The following is a 13,538-nucleotide window of genomic DNA, read 5'->3' as shown; positions in this document are numbered from 1 at the left end:
AAACAAAGCAAATGAGAAAGTCATTGAATGGGAGACAAATAAATTAAAAGTTTTGCTGAAATTAAGGGAATAACATTTTTCTTCATCTTTTATCTGGCCCAGCATGCTAGTTACATCCTTTTCAGTGATTCAGTGATTCACCATCAGAAGTTTGTCAGGTCTCCTTCTGTGTCTTTGTAAAGACTGCTCTCACGTTGTTTATCCCTTCATATTTCATTTTGATTCTCGCCTGTCTCATCTCCGTCGATGCACATCTGTCCTTCCTGCCTGTCGTCCCTCTGTGGGTCTGATTATGTCGATAAGACTTCCCCAGAATATGTAAAGCCCTTTGCATCATGTGTAAATCTCTCGATTATCATTACACCTTCAGGTCAGGACATCCTGCAACTTCCTTGTGTTCCCGAGTGTTCTCTTATGTTTGGAGTTTTACTTGTGTTTTGAACTTCTTTGATAAAGACATTTTTTAACTATATTCCTCATGTGAGTCTTTTTTGAGTCCCGCCTTGAACCTTGACAGTCATACATGTGTAGGCTAATGCATTAATGGGAGTTTAACACAAAGTTCTTCCACAAGAACAAATATTTCACATAATTCAATACAATTTACATAAAACAAAATGAGATGTGAACATTTTCAGCATCTAGATTTTTTATTTTTTTGAAACAGTTACTCTATTTTCACTAGTACGGCACATCAAATTAAGCTGAATGGGGCCATCAAATGAGAATAAGTTTGACACCTCTGGTTTTATTAAGGTAAAATCATGGACATCCCCAGCCCCCATTGGCCCCCCCTTGGCCCCCCTTGGGCCCCCCCTGCCTCTATTTGCGCCCCTGCTCGTTCGGGAGTTTTCAAGTGAAAATCTGCAAATCGAGGTCGATGTGAATCACGGAGTGAGTGGAGAGTTTTAATTCAGCCCTGCTGAGTGTTGAAGAGAGAGAAAATATAGCGGCAGGAGGAGGAGGGAGGGAGTTGGACTGGTGGAACACATGCAGAGACAGAGAGGGGGGTTGGGGGTGGGTGGCTGGCATGACTGCTGCTGGAGCCCAACAGGAAACTTTGCTCCCTCTCTCTCTCCCTCCCTCTCTCGCTCCCTCCAGCAGTAGCAGTAGTAGAAGCAGTGGTCCATTCTCTCCTGGTCTCGCAGAAATGCACTTGCCTGGTCCGTGCGGGACTTTCTCCTCCGGTGATCTCATGGCTCTGCGCCTCCCGTTACGCACAGCGGCGCGCAGGCAGTGAGGAGAACCCCCCGACGACCCGGAGACCCGCTGCTCTTCTTTCCACAGCGACTTTGGACCTATTGGCTTGCTTCTAACCCGAGGCGGACCTAAACGATGGGGACTTTGTTTTACCTGGTGGCCTTGGCGCTGACTCGGCTGTGCGCGGGTTTGGGATATTCGGAGTCCGGAGTCCAGGCGGCGCAGAGAGCGGCCAGCAGACACAGGTACGGTTTCTACCTGTGGCTCCTCACTTCAGTCCTAAACCCCAGGACTTCACTGAAAAAACTTAATCTCATAGCAGAATATGGCATAAATAACAGACCAGTCATCAGTTTCTGCTTCTACCTGTTGCTGTTTCTCCATGGGAGGTGACATAAAATGCACTGAGGATACTGGAGTTCTCATTTTAGCTCTTTGTTAATTTACTTTAACTATGATGAACTGAATGAGACTTAAAAAATTTAAACAATAAAAAATTTGCCAAACTATTTAACTGTCGTGTACTAATTATATGTTCATGTGGAATCATGTGCCAAAAAATTAAAAAGACAAGTGACTCAGAAAAGAGTAGTTAATACATAATACATACTTCTATTTCAATTCCGTTGTTATTGTGATGTCAGAACACTTGCTATCATCACTTTCAAGATGAAAACCACAAGCCATTCACAAATATGAATGTTTTAATAACTTTTCATATAAGTTTTTCACAGATTGGCAACCCTGTCACAGGAAACAACTTTCAAGGGAAATTATATTAAAAAAAAACACACAAAGTCAACAAACTTTGTTTTAAGATGCTGCTGGTGGAAGCTGCTGATCCACACCTGATAGAAACAGCCTGGGCCAAGATACAGGGGCAAGAGAAAGAGCACTGTTTTTTGGGAGAACACAAAAAACTCAAAACACAATGAGATTAACAAAATAAACTTATATTATCATATATTACATATCGACCTAATAGTATGCAGCCCCCTATGTAAATAGACACGTTACTTACAAATAGTTTCCTTTGGTGGATACTTCATTAACAACTTGGAAAAGTAACTTGTCTTTTACTCTCAGTCAAGTTTTAAACTCAGGATAGATACCTGTGGTACTGTAACAGCATTCTGTGAAATGATGATTTAGAGCATTTGAAAGTTCCACCTTGGGGGCTGTTGCGTTGTTAAGTGAACGTTTAAACAGAAAAACGCAGCAAAAGTTTTTCGTTTTCACTTCAGAGTGTTGTTTTGTAAATGACACTTCACTCCCTGAGTTCAGACGAAGTTGCTCAAGTCGTTGGTGTTGCGCACACATTATTTGGTCGATTTGAGTTAATTCAGTCGTGATTAAACTGTGTTAACAGAAGGAGGCAGGGAGGGATGTCTTTTTCAGCAGCAGTGAGCGCACAACTTGGTATAACACCTGTTCTTGAAAGAAGTGGAACCAGTGAGAAGAAGCGGCAACAAAACAGCTGACACCAACAAGCGCCATGCAAACTGCTCCTGTAAAGGGAAGCTGATGCTTTTTCAGAACCCCTGAATGCATCACAGATGATGGAGCAGTACGAGAGACAGCAGCTCTGCAACTGTTTTAGTTTCCACCACATCTCTGCCAAAAATAGTCCCAACACTGACAGCAGTTACCATTTGCCTTTAGTTTTGCATGTATCGCATGCATATGTACACCAGTTTAAAAAGAAATGATGAGCCTCTTTGATCCCTCCATGAATTCACTGATTGAGAATCAGCTGCTTCTTCTTATGATTTGCTTTTCTGACACTGTTGTGGTGAGGAATGTTACAACCTGTGTCTGATTGAAGTGAAAAAAAAAAAAACAAAAACGTCCCAGTCAGGGGACTAACTGGGTTGAGGCCCAGCGCATCTGTGTTTAAAGGGATGACTTCTCGTTTTCCCAGGAAATGTCTTTTTGGTGATGAGGTCTCGTACTCCGGAGGAGGCCCTGAGTGGGAAGTGATGGGTGGGTGGACTGGGGCATGATGATTCAGGGGGCCCTGTGCTGAACAGGGTTTACAGGGATTACAGATATTTACTGTTCCACAGCTCCAAGTGAAAAATTTTTCGGGAGGCCCTGGGATCTTGTACAAGCCCCCCCCCCCCCCCCCCCCCCCCCCCCCCCCCCCCCCCCCCCCCCCCCCCCCCCAGCATCGATATGGGGAGATTCATCATTCTGCCCAACAGCATCTTGCAGTAAAGTAGGCGGGGGGGGCTCTGTGGGGACCGACGAGATGCAGGGATACTCGACCTGAGTAGCTGGTGATCCTCAGGGAGGGTTCAGCGTACTCCGCTGTGTTTTGACGTGAGTGATCTAAAAGACGCTCAAACCTTTACGACCTCATGCTGCACTCCCAGGGCGTCGGATGAGGGCTGAACTACTGCCTCCTTGAGCTTTTTTATGGTACAAAAAGAAAAATCATTAATATGTTGGCTCATTAACTGCAGCGTGTAAATCACCCCTCGCCGTGTGAATCCTCCTCTCTGCATTAAGCTGTTGACGCTGTCACTGAGCCAACACGCGTGAAATTTTATTGTGTCGCCGCAGCCCTCCTCGGTGTGTTGTTAGCTTGTAATTGATCTGCAGCCGAAGGGGTCTGTGCCCCTTAGATGTCCGCGCACATGTGATTTGTTTGTGTTTGCCTGAAGATGAATGCATGCGGACATTTTAGCGACTCAGCTGAGCGTGAGGTGAGGTGTGTGTCCACACGTGTGTGTGTTTGAATATCACAGCAGAATGTCTGGCTGAATGAATGACAGCGCTTTCACATGTGGTATGGGTCTACCTCCATGTGGTTGTACTTACTGTGTGTGTGCTGATGTACGTGTGTGTGTGTGTGTGTGTGTGAGGCAGGCCAAGCTTCTGGGAAGTTGAACTTCTGCAATCAGAGCTTCTATCAGGTTTCGCTCCAGATCGGAGACCGGTGTTTCTGCCTGAGCGATGAGACACGGCCGCTCTGTTGGCGTATGATGAAGCTGAACTTCTGGCTACTGTGAGAGAGAGAGTGGGAGCTCAAGACCGCAAAGAAAGGCAAAAAAAAAAAAAAAATAGTTGAGCGATGAAGTAGAAGCGAGAGATTCAAGGTGTTTGACATGGATTCAACGATAGACAAGAAGACGGGGACAGAAAACCTGCTGGATGACAGGAGAGTCTGGAAGAAACAGAAGATGTGGGGTGAGAGCGAAAAGTACAGGCGTAACATGAATGGATGAAAGAGTGAGGAGGAGTGACATGACAAGAGAGAAGGCAGAGTGACAGGGGGAGAATGGAGGGGAGTTCTCCAGTGCCTCCCCCCTTTGTTACAGGCAGTAGGTTATGAAGGAGTCAGCGCAGCAGGCCGGCGACACACACTTTCATACACACACACACACACACACACACACACACACACACACACAGTGAAGAATGCACTGGCCCGTGGCAGCGCGGTTTGCCTCTCTGACATCTGTTTGAACTCAATTGATCTGTTTTGACAGATGTGTGAAGTATGCCAAAAGTGGGGAACGGCAGCTGAATGAACTGAAGACATCAAGCTGGGGTCTTACGGCGGGGGGGTCAGAGGGACCCCGGGCCGGCTAACACATCTCCTGCCAACATGCCGTGGCTGCAGACGGTGGCAGGGGAGGACCGGCGTGTTTGGAGCAGGTGGAACCGCTGACCTGTTTTGGCTCATTGGTAGCTTGACAGACGAGGCGTTAGGTCACCGCAGAAGGGTAGAAATTATACATGTCTCATCAGCTTTTTTTTTTTAAATATTTACTTTCATCACTCATCTCGGCATTTCTTCTTGTTTCTCCCATCTTAACTGTTGTAGGATTCCTACAATTTGAGAAGTCTTTGCTTTGAAATTCCAAGAATAACACAAAACCAACTCTTTTTGCATGCTTGCCAGTCCAGCAGGGGACAGGACAAGGACAGACAGCAACTCTGCCACTGTTTCAGCTGCAATCAAAGTTACACACTCATGGAAACTTTAGCAGTTGTAACTTTGTTATTGTTTTCACAATAGTGATCAGCACTGACAGATTTCGTTATAGTGTCACATTTGGCGTGTTTTTGTACAACTATGTTACAGGAGAGTAGTAGTCAGATGTAAGGATGAGAACACAATGAGAATACAGTGATTGCGCAACATATTTTATTACCGTCAGAGTGAGCAGATTTGACTTCAGTTTCACCAGCAGATAATTTATAAATCCCTGTCCTTCCTGATCAAAGACATTAAAAATGACTGGTGTAAATTCATCACTGAAACTAATTACCAACCTTAGGCAGTAGGAAACACAGGCTGATTCATCAACTCACCAGGATGTTAACGCTAGGTGGTTTTCTTTGATGGCTTCAGAGCAAAATGTTTAACTTACTGTTTGAAACAAAGTTTTAGCTGGTCTGTGATGCCAACATACTGCAATTAAAAAATAAAATCAACATGTTGAATTCCGTTATTTCGTCACTTACAATCTTATTGGACAGAATAAATTACTGTGAGGCTTTATTATGTTAATGAAATAATGATAGTTTATTTATATGATAAATACTCGTCACATGTTTCTACTTGGTAGGTAGAAATATGGCTGTGATCCACATTTCAAGCTAGTGCTCGATTAGTGTGTGATTTGAAGGAAAGGACACTGTGAAGCCGCCATGCCGACTCCATGAGGGTCCCTCAGCTGCTGTGGGATAAACCACTTCACCAGAAGGAGCTTTAATGCCTTAAATTGGTCCTCAAAAGCCATTAAATTAGGAAACTGCTGTTACTCTGGTTGAGCTTTTTGAAGGACAAAACGAGCTAGGCTGAGTTGCCAATTTGCCATCGTCTGGGTTTAGAGTTTTGTTTACAGAAGCCATCTTATAATGAGACCGTTGAAAGGATCAGTGTGGACGTTTTAAACTGTAGCGCTGCAGAAGTAAACACCACGCTTGTTGTTCACGAGTGTATTTTTCTGATTCATGTGGCCAGCCAAAACATCGATCGTAAACACTTAAAATCTGCTCTAAGGTCTTTATAATTAGGCAACAAGAACATCTTTGTTCTGCAATCAGGCGCCACTAACTTGTAAGAGTCACGAGAGAAAACTATAAATACAAACACTTTTAAAGGGGTTCGCTTCCCCCTCGCCCAGCGCACTCCAGACCCGTCGCCATGCCAACCCAAGACAACGGCCTGGGTCAAAACCCAAGGCGCTCCTACAACCTTTGTAGGAAAAGAAACTCTCAGAAAGATGGAGTACTCTTGAGAATGTAGTGGTGGTGTGGTGGTCAGTACTCTCGCCTGGAGGGTTCATGGTTCAGGTAGTCTGGTTTCCTCTCGGAATCAAAAAAACATGCATCTGAAGTAATTTGTTGATCCTGAATTGAAATCCTGAATCACAGATTAACCAAAGAGCTCGTCCAAATCTGGAATGCTGGAGGCTGCATTGACGCTGATGTTATGTAGACCTTTTCAGCTTCCTTTGATTAATTATGTTGCGTTGTTGACTCAGACTTAAATATCCCAACGTGCCTTTTTTCCCCTGAAGAACTTCCACAAAAAGTAGAATTTGTGGTTTTATGTGAAATGTCTCCACAACTGTTGGGAATATTGTAATAAAACCCACTCTACTGAAATTTAATCTCATCTCAACAGAGGCAACTCAATCCAAAGACAACAGAAAAAAACGCCCTCAGCTCAACACATACAGGGAAGATAGACTACTGGTGGATTTCTTGGGAATTTCTACACTTCATCCAACAATTCTGTTGTTTGTATGAGCCCCTTCAAAGCATTGCCCAAAAGTCTGGTTTCACCATCTATTGACTGACCACACAATCTGCCAGTGATCGCTCTGACCATTCCCAGGACACAAACCTGAAACACGAAAAAGCCGCATTCTAATATTGAGGCTTTGAATCAGTTGAATTACTTTACAGTTGCTTTAATTTTCTAAATAACCATTCATCCATCTTCTTTACAGCTTCATCCTTCATCCAAGTCAGAGGCACCAGAACAAGAACCGGGCAACACCCAGCCGACTCTGGGTGTTGCTGTCTTTTGAGCAGTGCTTTTTTCCAGAAAGGGTTTTTCCTATCATTTGTGGAAAGTTCTTGTACTTTTTCCATATAAAAGTAGGAAGTTCTTTAAGGGGGAGCTCACGTGTTTCCATGCGACTGAAGCTATAGTGTCTTGGTGATCATTGAAATCTTTATGCAGTGTTGTTGTCAGAAAAAAAACTGTTTCTATAATACTTTTCAATGTCATTGTTTGGTCACATACTTTAAATAAGGCGAACTGTACCTCTTTGTAATGGTGTGACTGGGCTGTAATGGGATTGTTCTCCTCTTGATGAAACCTTGGAAGGTGTCCAACTAAACTTTATCTGTGTCTGATTTTAATTAGGTTAGTAACAAAATCTCCTTACATATGGTAATGCAAATGTGGGAAAAGGGATGGTTTCCAGACACGCTCATTGTAGCCTGATTACCGTAGCTTCCGGCATGCCTTGGATTTTGAGAAAGTCTTCACTTTGGAGGAACATATAGAGAATTAAAGAAGTTCCCAACACTCATCACAACTAAACATTTTAAACTTCTAAACCTTCTTTAAAGTCAAAAGGTAAACGGCATTGCAAGGCATTAGTGCTTCGGTGTAGCTTGTAAAGTTTCACCCAGCTAATAATGCGTCTTCTTTTGGGCGACAGTGATTTTAAGGGCTTTGTGTAGACTTATCTTTCAAACAGCCGTGTCACCATAAATGGGTAAAATCCAAGTGAGCCACAAAAAGGAACTCTTGCAAACATCTGACCCCTAATATATCTGAGCAATAGTACCAAAGCAAATGGCACTATCATTGACATTCTCTGTATATCTTCGTGACCGTCGGGCTAAACAATCAGAGAGAAGTTTACACAGTCACCCGGTCCCTTGATGTTGGAACGAGTCCAAAGAGAGAAGGCGGTGTGCGTGAGTGAAACGGCATTTTAAGACAGAGCAGAGAGACTGCAGGAATGTCTGTGTTTCAGGAGCGAGTGCACTCGAGTGTGCACGCCGTCGTCTGTGACGGTCTGTGTGTTTTCGGCATGGCTGCGGGGGTGTATCATTACAAGGACGTTGGAGGGGGTGCTTGACCTCGAGGTCACAGTTCAAACGCTAAGACCCGCCCAGTTTCCATCCAGTCATTCAGGTGGCTGTGGAGGCTAAATGAAAGATCCCTCAACAATAGGCGCCGCCAAGTGATTTCTTTGTTAGAGCATTAAACCTCAGCCCCTCTTTCCCCCTCTTTTCCTTCTTTCTCTCTTCCGCCCACCTACTCTCTAGGTCACTTTTGTCACTGAATGTTGTAGTTTTACCCAGAATGCTGTTGTGTGGACTTCATGCAGAGGTGCTGAGGAATAAACTGAACCTGGTATGTGTGGGTTGAGATTTCAGACTGTGACTTCCTGCCTTGCTGTGAAGAGGCCTGTCTGCTGTTTCATAAGGAGACGGGATTTATTGGGGAATAAAGGGATGCTGAGGCAGGTGCAAGAGTTCCTCTCATGCTGAGTTATGACTCTGTAAATAACTATAAAGACCTGTGCACGGGAAGTTTCGGTGCTTGGTGCCTAGTAGACAAATAATGTAGGCATAGTTTGCATGTTTCTGCCTGTAGGAGACAAAGTGTACGTACTTATCAGCATATAGCGAGACAACTTTCTCTGTATGATTTGTTCCACTGTGCTTTTTATAGCTTCTTAACACTTGTCATAACACCACTGTGCTAGTAAAACCTGACTGATGATTCATACTTTAAAATATAGTATTCATTCTCTTAGGAGACCATCAGGCACCACATACAGCACAGAACAATCATGACTTGGGCAGAGTTTATATTTGATGCAGTTTCAACTTTATTCCATTTGTCTCCTGGAACAAAATTCACCAAAATGGATAAAAATCATATTTTCCATAATTTTATTGAGTGCAAATGCTGTTCGCCTGCAGCAACCAATATATAATTGCACCTAATAACATAATACTGTGAATAATGTTACAATTTTTCTGATTTTAAACGGTATAAAAACTTTACACTATGTAATAGAATAGTAATGATATCGTCATAGCCAAAACTGACAAAGCCTGCTTCCTCGTATCATTGATGAATGAATGTATATAGATGGATTTCCAACTGTGCCTCTCATTTTTCAGCTCGTTTCCATGTTTAATGTTCACGACTAAAACTGTGACACAGTTAATAAATGTATTTCAAAAATGTATTTCAGAGGAAATCACAAATATATTGCGGTCAATTTAAATGCATAGAAATATATAAAAGCATAAATGTTTCCATTTATTTCATGATCTGCATGTCAACATATTTGGCTAACAGATGGAGTTCTAATTCACTTGTCTGATCAAAGACACTCAAGGAATCCTAAAAAAAACAGCAAAAATTGAAAATTCCCTGATCTCAGCTAAAAATGTGTGTGTGTTTTTTTTTTTTTTTATGTCTGTGTGTAATGGCGAAAGGGAAAGTCTTGGTAACAAACTCAAAAGAAACAATCAGTGATTTTGTAGTTCTGCTGAGGCCGAGCAGGCATGTTAATGTCCTTGACCTCATTGTTTTGGTTTTACAGCTCTCTGTTTTACTGTTTTACTCAGTGTTCGTCACACACAGCTAGAAAATCCCCCGTATGAATTACAAGACCAGAACCAAACAATTGAGGTTTGGAACATAGCGGCAAAAATTGTCAAAGACAAAGAAATGACAGAACCATTTCCATCTGACGGCAAAAATCTCAACTCAGTGTGATTGTGGTTTCACGTTTGTTGATGACGCTTCAACACATTGTCCGTACGCGAGTGTTTACTGCGTGTTTACAGCTGGTTTCTTTTCCTTCCACGAGCCCAGAAAGTAAAGATTTAAAGGTAGTTTTTCTAGTCTTAGTGGTAATAAGTAGTCTGGTTTTTTATAAGTGGATTCACACTTCATTTGGAAAAACCTTTTACTGTTGATAGATGATGATGTGCTAAGACGTGATTCGGCGTTCCAGCAAAGTGAGGAAGGAAGGAATAAAGAATATGTGGCGGCAAAAATTGCGGGGTTTGATTACATTTAACTCTGCATCTACTAGTACTGGCTGACTTACAGTATGTGATCATGTTAAGTGTGTGAAATGTGAAATACAAACATGTACGCAGATGATGTTAATGTTTTTGTGAATCATGTTTTTCTTTTTTTAATGTCATCTTGAATTTGCAGAGCATGAATATCAGATGCCTGGAAAACATATTCAGAGCTGTTCAGTCTGTCTTTTACTGTATTTATATTGCTCATATTGATAACAGATAACGATACATTATGATATATTGTTCAACCAGAACAGATTTTTTTCAAAAAATCCTGTAATCTTCTGATTTTCTTTCATGGCAGTTTCATTGGAAACATCATCCAAGTCCTTGTTGCAGGTTGATCTTTAACTTTCCTAAACTTGCCCATTGATGCTCATGCATTTAAAAGATGTCTGTCTCTAACATTGTGTGAGGATTAAACGTTTGCTTCAGGTCTTTTAAGTTCACCTCAGTCATATGATGATTTTTAATGATGCTAAATATTTAGCCTTCATTCTGGGAACTTTACTGATTGCTTTTAGGTGTTTGATCAAAAGTTGGATTGCAGTTGGATCTTGAATTTGTTCGCAAGATACAGAGAAACAACAAAGTCTATTTCTTTTAATTATTTAAACAAGAAGAACAAAACGAATCTACATTTAACCCATCCTCTTCAACTTTTGCTACACATGATAGGAGCAGTACAAAACTTAAGACAACTAGAAGATTATTCGCTGGAAATAAGTTCAGTTTGTTGATGCAGTGAAAGAAATCTCATTGAAAGCACTTCCTCTGATTGGAATGACGCAGCATGAAGAAAACATTGTGCTCCAGCTTTATGTTTCCGCCTTTATCTGCTGCTATCGGACAAACACGCTGAAAATATGTATTGTGGTTGTAAACATTCAGCGATAAGTGGAGGAAACGGTCTGGATACGGCCAGTTTTTTCCTGCGGTGCTGATAGTGTGAAGGAAACGTTGAGGTTGGCCACTGAATTTCTCACTAACCCCAAATCTAACCTCTGTTGTGTTGCGAGCGTCAACCCTTCACATTATAGTGTAGATTGCAGATGATATATATGAATATAGTTAACGCATATGGAACTTATTTTGCGTTAATTTATGGATAATTATTCACAAAAAATGTTTTAAAAAGCAAGAAGAGTTCATCTTTTAGTTTCACTCCAGTTATTTTCTGATGAAAATCCCCTTTCAGCATGAAACATAAACTTTAAAATCTAAATCTGAGCAGCAGTGTTCCACAGCTTTGCTTGATTGGCCTCACACTGGGTGATCTGGGCTCCATCTCAACCAAGTTCTGTGTATCTTGGGTCACTTTGAGAAAGTTTGTCCAATTTCATGGTAAAATAATTACTTTTAGGGCATTTCAGCTGCTGTCAAATGTCAATCTGGGTGGATTTTTACTCAAAGAGTGTGTGGTTTTAGAGTTTAGAGATTGTCCTTGTCTGACATTTTGAATGAGTGTGTGTGTGAGAGAGAGAGACAGAGAGGGAGAGAGGGAGGGGAAGAAGAGAGAAATTGATATGATTGTGTGTGTATGTCTGTGTGTGTGTGTGCACGCTGCGCTTGTAATTGTATTTTACACTTATGGAGAAGATGCCAGGTCCTGTTAGTGGACTTTCATCCAAGCAAATTCTCCGTAGCCGTTTGGATTAATGGGACTTTATTGGATTACTGTTTGGAATGCTTCACTTCACACTGATTAGAGAGAGAGAGAGAGAGAGAGAGAGAGAGAGAGAGAGAGAGAGAGAGAGAGAGAGAGAGAGAGAGAGAGAGAGAAGAAAAGGCCAATGAGTTTGGGGGCTGAAATGTTTTGGAAGTGTTGCTCCTACAGCAAAAAAAAAAAAAAAAAACACACACACACACACACGCACACACACACACACACATACAAAGAAGCAAACATGTTAAAAACACACTGTGCTTTTTATTGTAACAGGCATATGCCTATTAGCATGAAAAAGCACACACACACACACACACACACACACACGGGGCCCACTAGATAGCAGTGCCTTCCCCAGTCTCTCACCTTAACTTTGAGCAGCTAAACTAAGAGTTTAACCCTGAGCTTCACCTCATTGTAACCTCACTCTTAAATCTCAGTCTTAACTTTTAACAATGTTTATAACATTGTCGGATGTCAAGATGAAGTATTTGGACATTGCATTGAGTATCAAAGCCATCAATTATTGAGGATTTTACCCAGAATGCTGTGTTTCGTTGTTTTTAATGAATAATGGACAAAAATGAGTGTGTTGTTGATCACAAAGTTGCCTAAAAGTGTCTCAAAGTGCCAGATAGTGTGATAAAAGAGCTGGTGTTTGTTTATGTGTGGTGCAGTGGTTAGACCTCTCACCTCAAAGTGATTTTCCCTGGTTTGAGTTCCAGGTTGGGTTTGTGGGCCTTTCTGTGCCGACTTCACATGCCTTGCCTGTTCTTTATGGAGTTTTCTGAGCTTTCCCACGGCGGTTCAGAGGTTAAGGTGGTGAATCGCAGTGAATGTTCAGATATCCTGATGTTTGGTTGCAGCAACTTCGTTTAGTGATATGCAAAATCATCTTGCAGAAATAGTAAGAACTTTATTTTTATTTCTTTCATTTTTTTGATATAGGTAGGCACTTACATGAGATTTGTGATGATTCTCCAAGTTAAATATGGCATAAATAGCCCAATATAGTCAAACTAATAACTCCATTTATTTCATTGTGTAACTTAGCCACTGTCATACATGCACAGCCCTGTCTTCCTCTGTGGTGAACACACTGCACTGTGAGGCCATTTCTAACCCAGCATATTATTAAAATACACTGAATTTTTTTATGTGTGCATATTTTTTTATGTGCACTCTCACACTTAATCATCCCATCATGGAATATAAAGACTTCTCTCATGTGTGAAAATCCCTCGATGGAAAGATGGAGTCTGAAGCCGCAGGGCGTGCCGAGGATGTGAGGGCTTAGACGCTGCAGAGACGGAGGCACTTATGAAGGTGCACCAGAGCTGTATGATGTACGTCTGAGTTCGGTTTATTCGTATGACATTCTGTGCCTGTTCTCCATCAGAGACGACGTGTGAGCACTGCCAGTTTTATATGCTTTATCAGCCGTCTGAAAAACTGAGAGTCACTAAGTCGAGATAATAGATGGACTCTGAATCACTGTGACAAACACAACACAGCCCGACCGGAGTGGCTGTGATTTATCACCGCTGTGCCCCCCGAGTCACTTCATCTG

The 13,538-nt window shown here is 42.0% G+C and overlaps 1 protein-coding gene across 1 annotated transcript in view; it reads left to right on the top strand.

Annotated features, from left to right (window-relative positions):
• The first annotated feature begins 1,094 nt into the window (after positions 1-1,094).
• The window catches only part of emilin1a (elastin microfibril interfacer 1a), a 30,800-nt gene continuing 18,356 nt past the window's right edge, over positions 1,095-13,538 (top strand). Inside the window, exon 1 of the mRNA XM_030110320.1 lies at positions 1,095-1,445. Within this exon, the coding sequence (XP_029966180.1) occupies positions 1,336-1,445 (110 nt within the window). The 5' untranslated portion in view covers positions 1,095-1,335. The remainder of the gene's footprint in view (positions 1,446-13,538) is intronic.

This window comes from Salarias fasciatus, chromosome 15 (genome assembly GCF_902148845.1).
Source record: "Salarias fasciatus chromosome 15, fSalaFa1.1, whole genome shotgun sequence".
Taxonomy (NCBI): Eukaryota; Metazoa; Chordata; class Actinopteri; order Blenniiformes; family Blenniidae; genus Salarias; species Salarias fasciatus.
The sequence above is the reverse complement of the archived record's forward strand: the minus strand, read 5'-3'. Positions and strand labels throughout refer to the sequence as shown.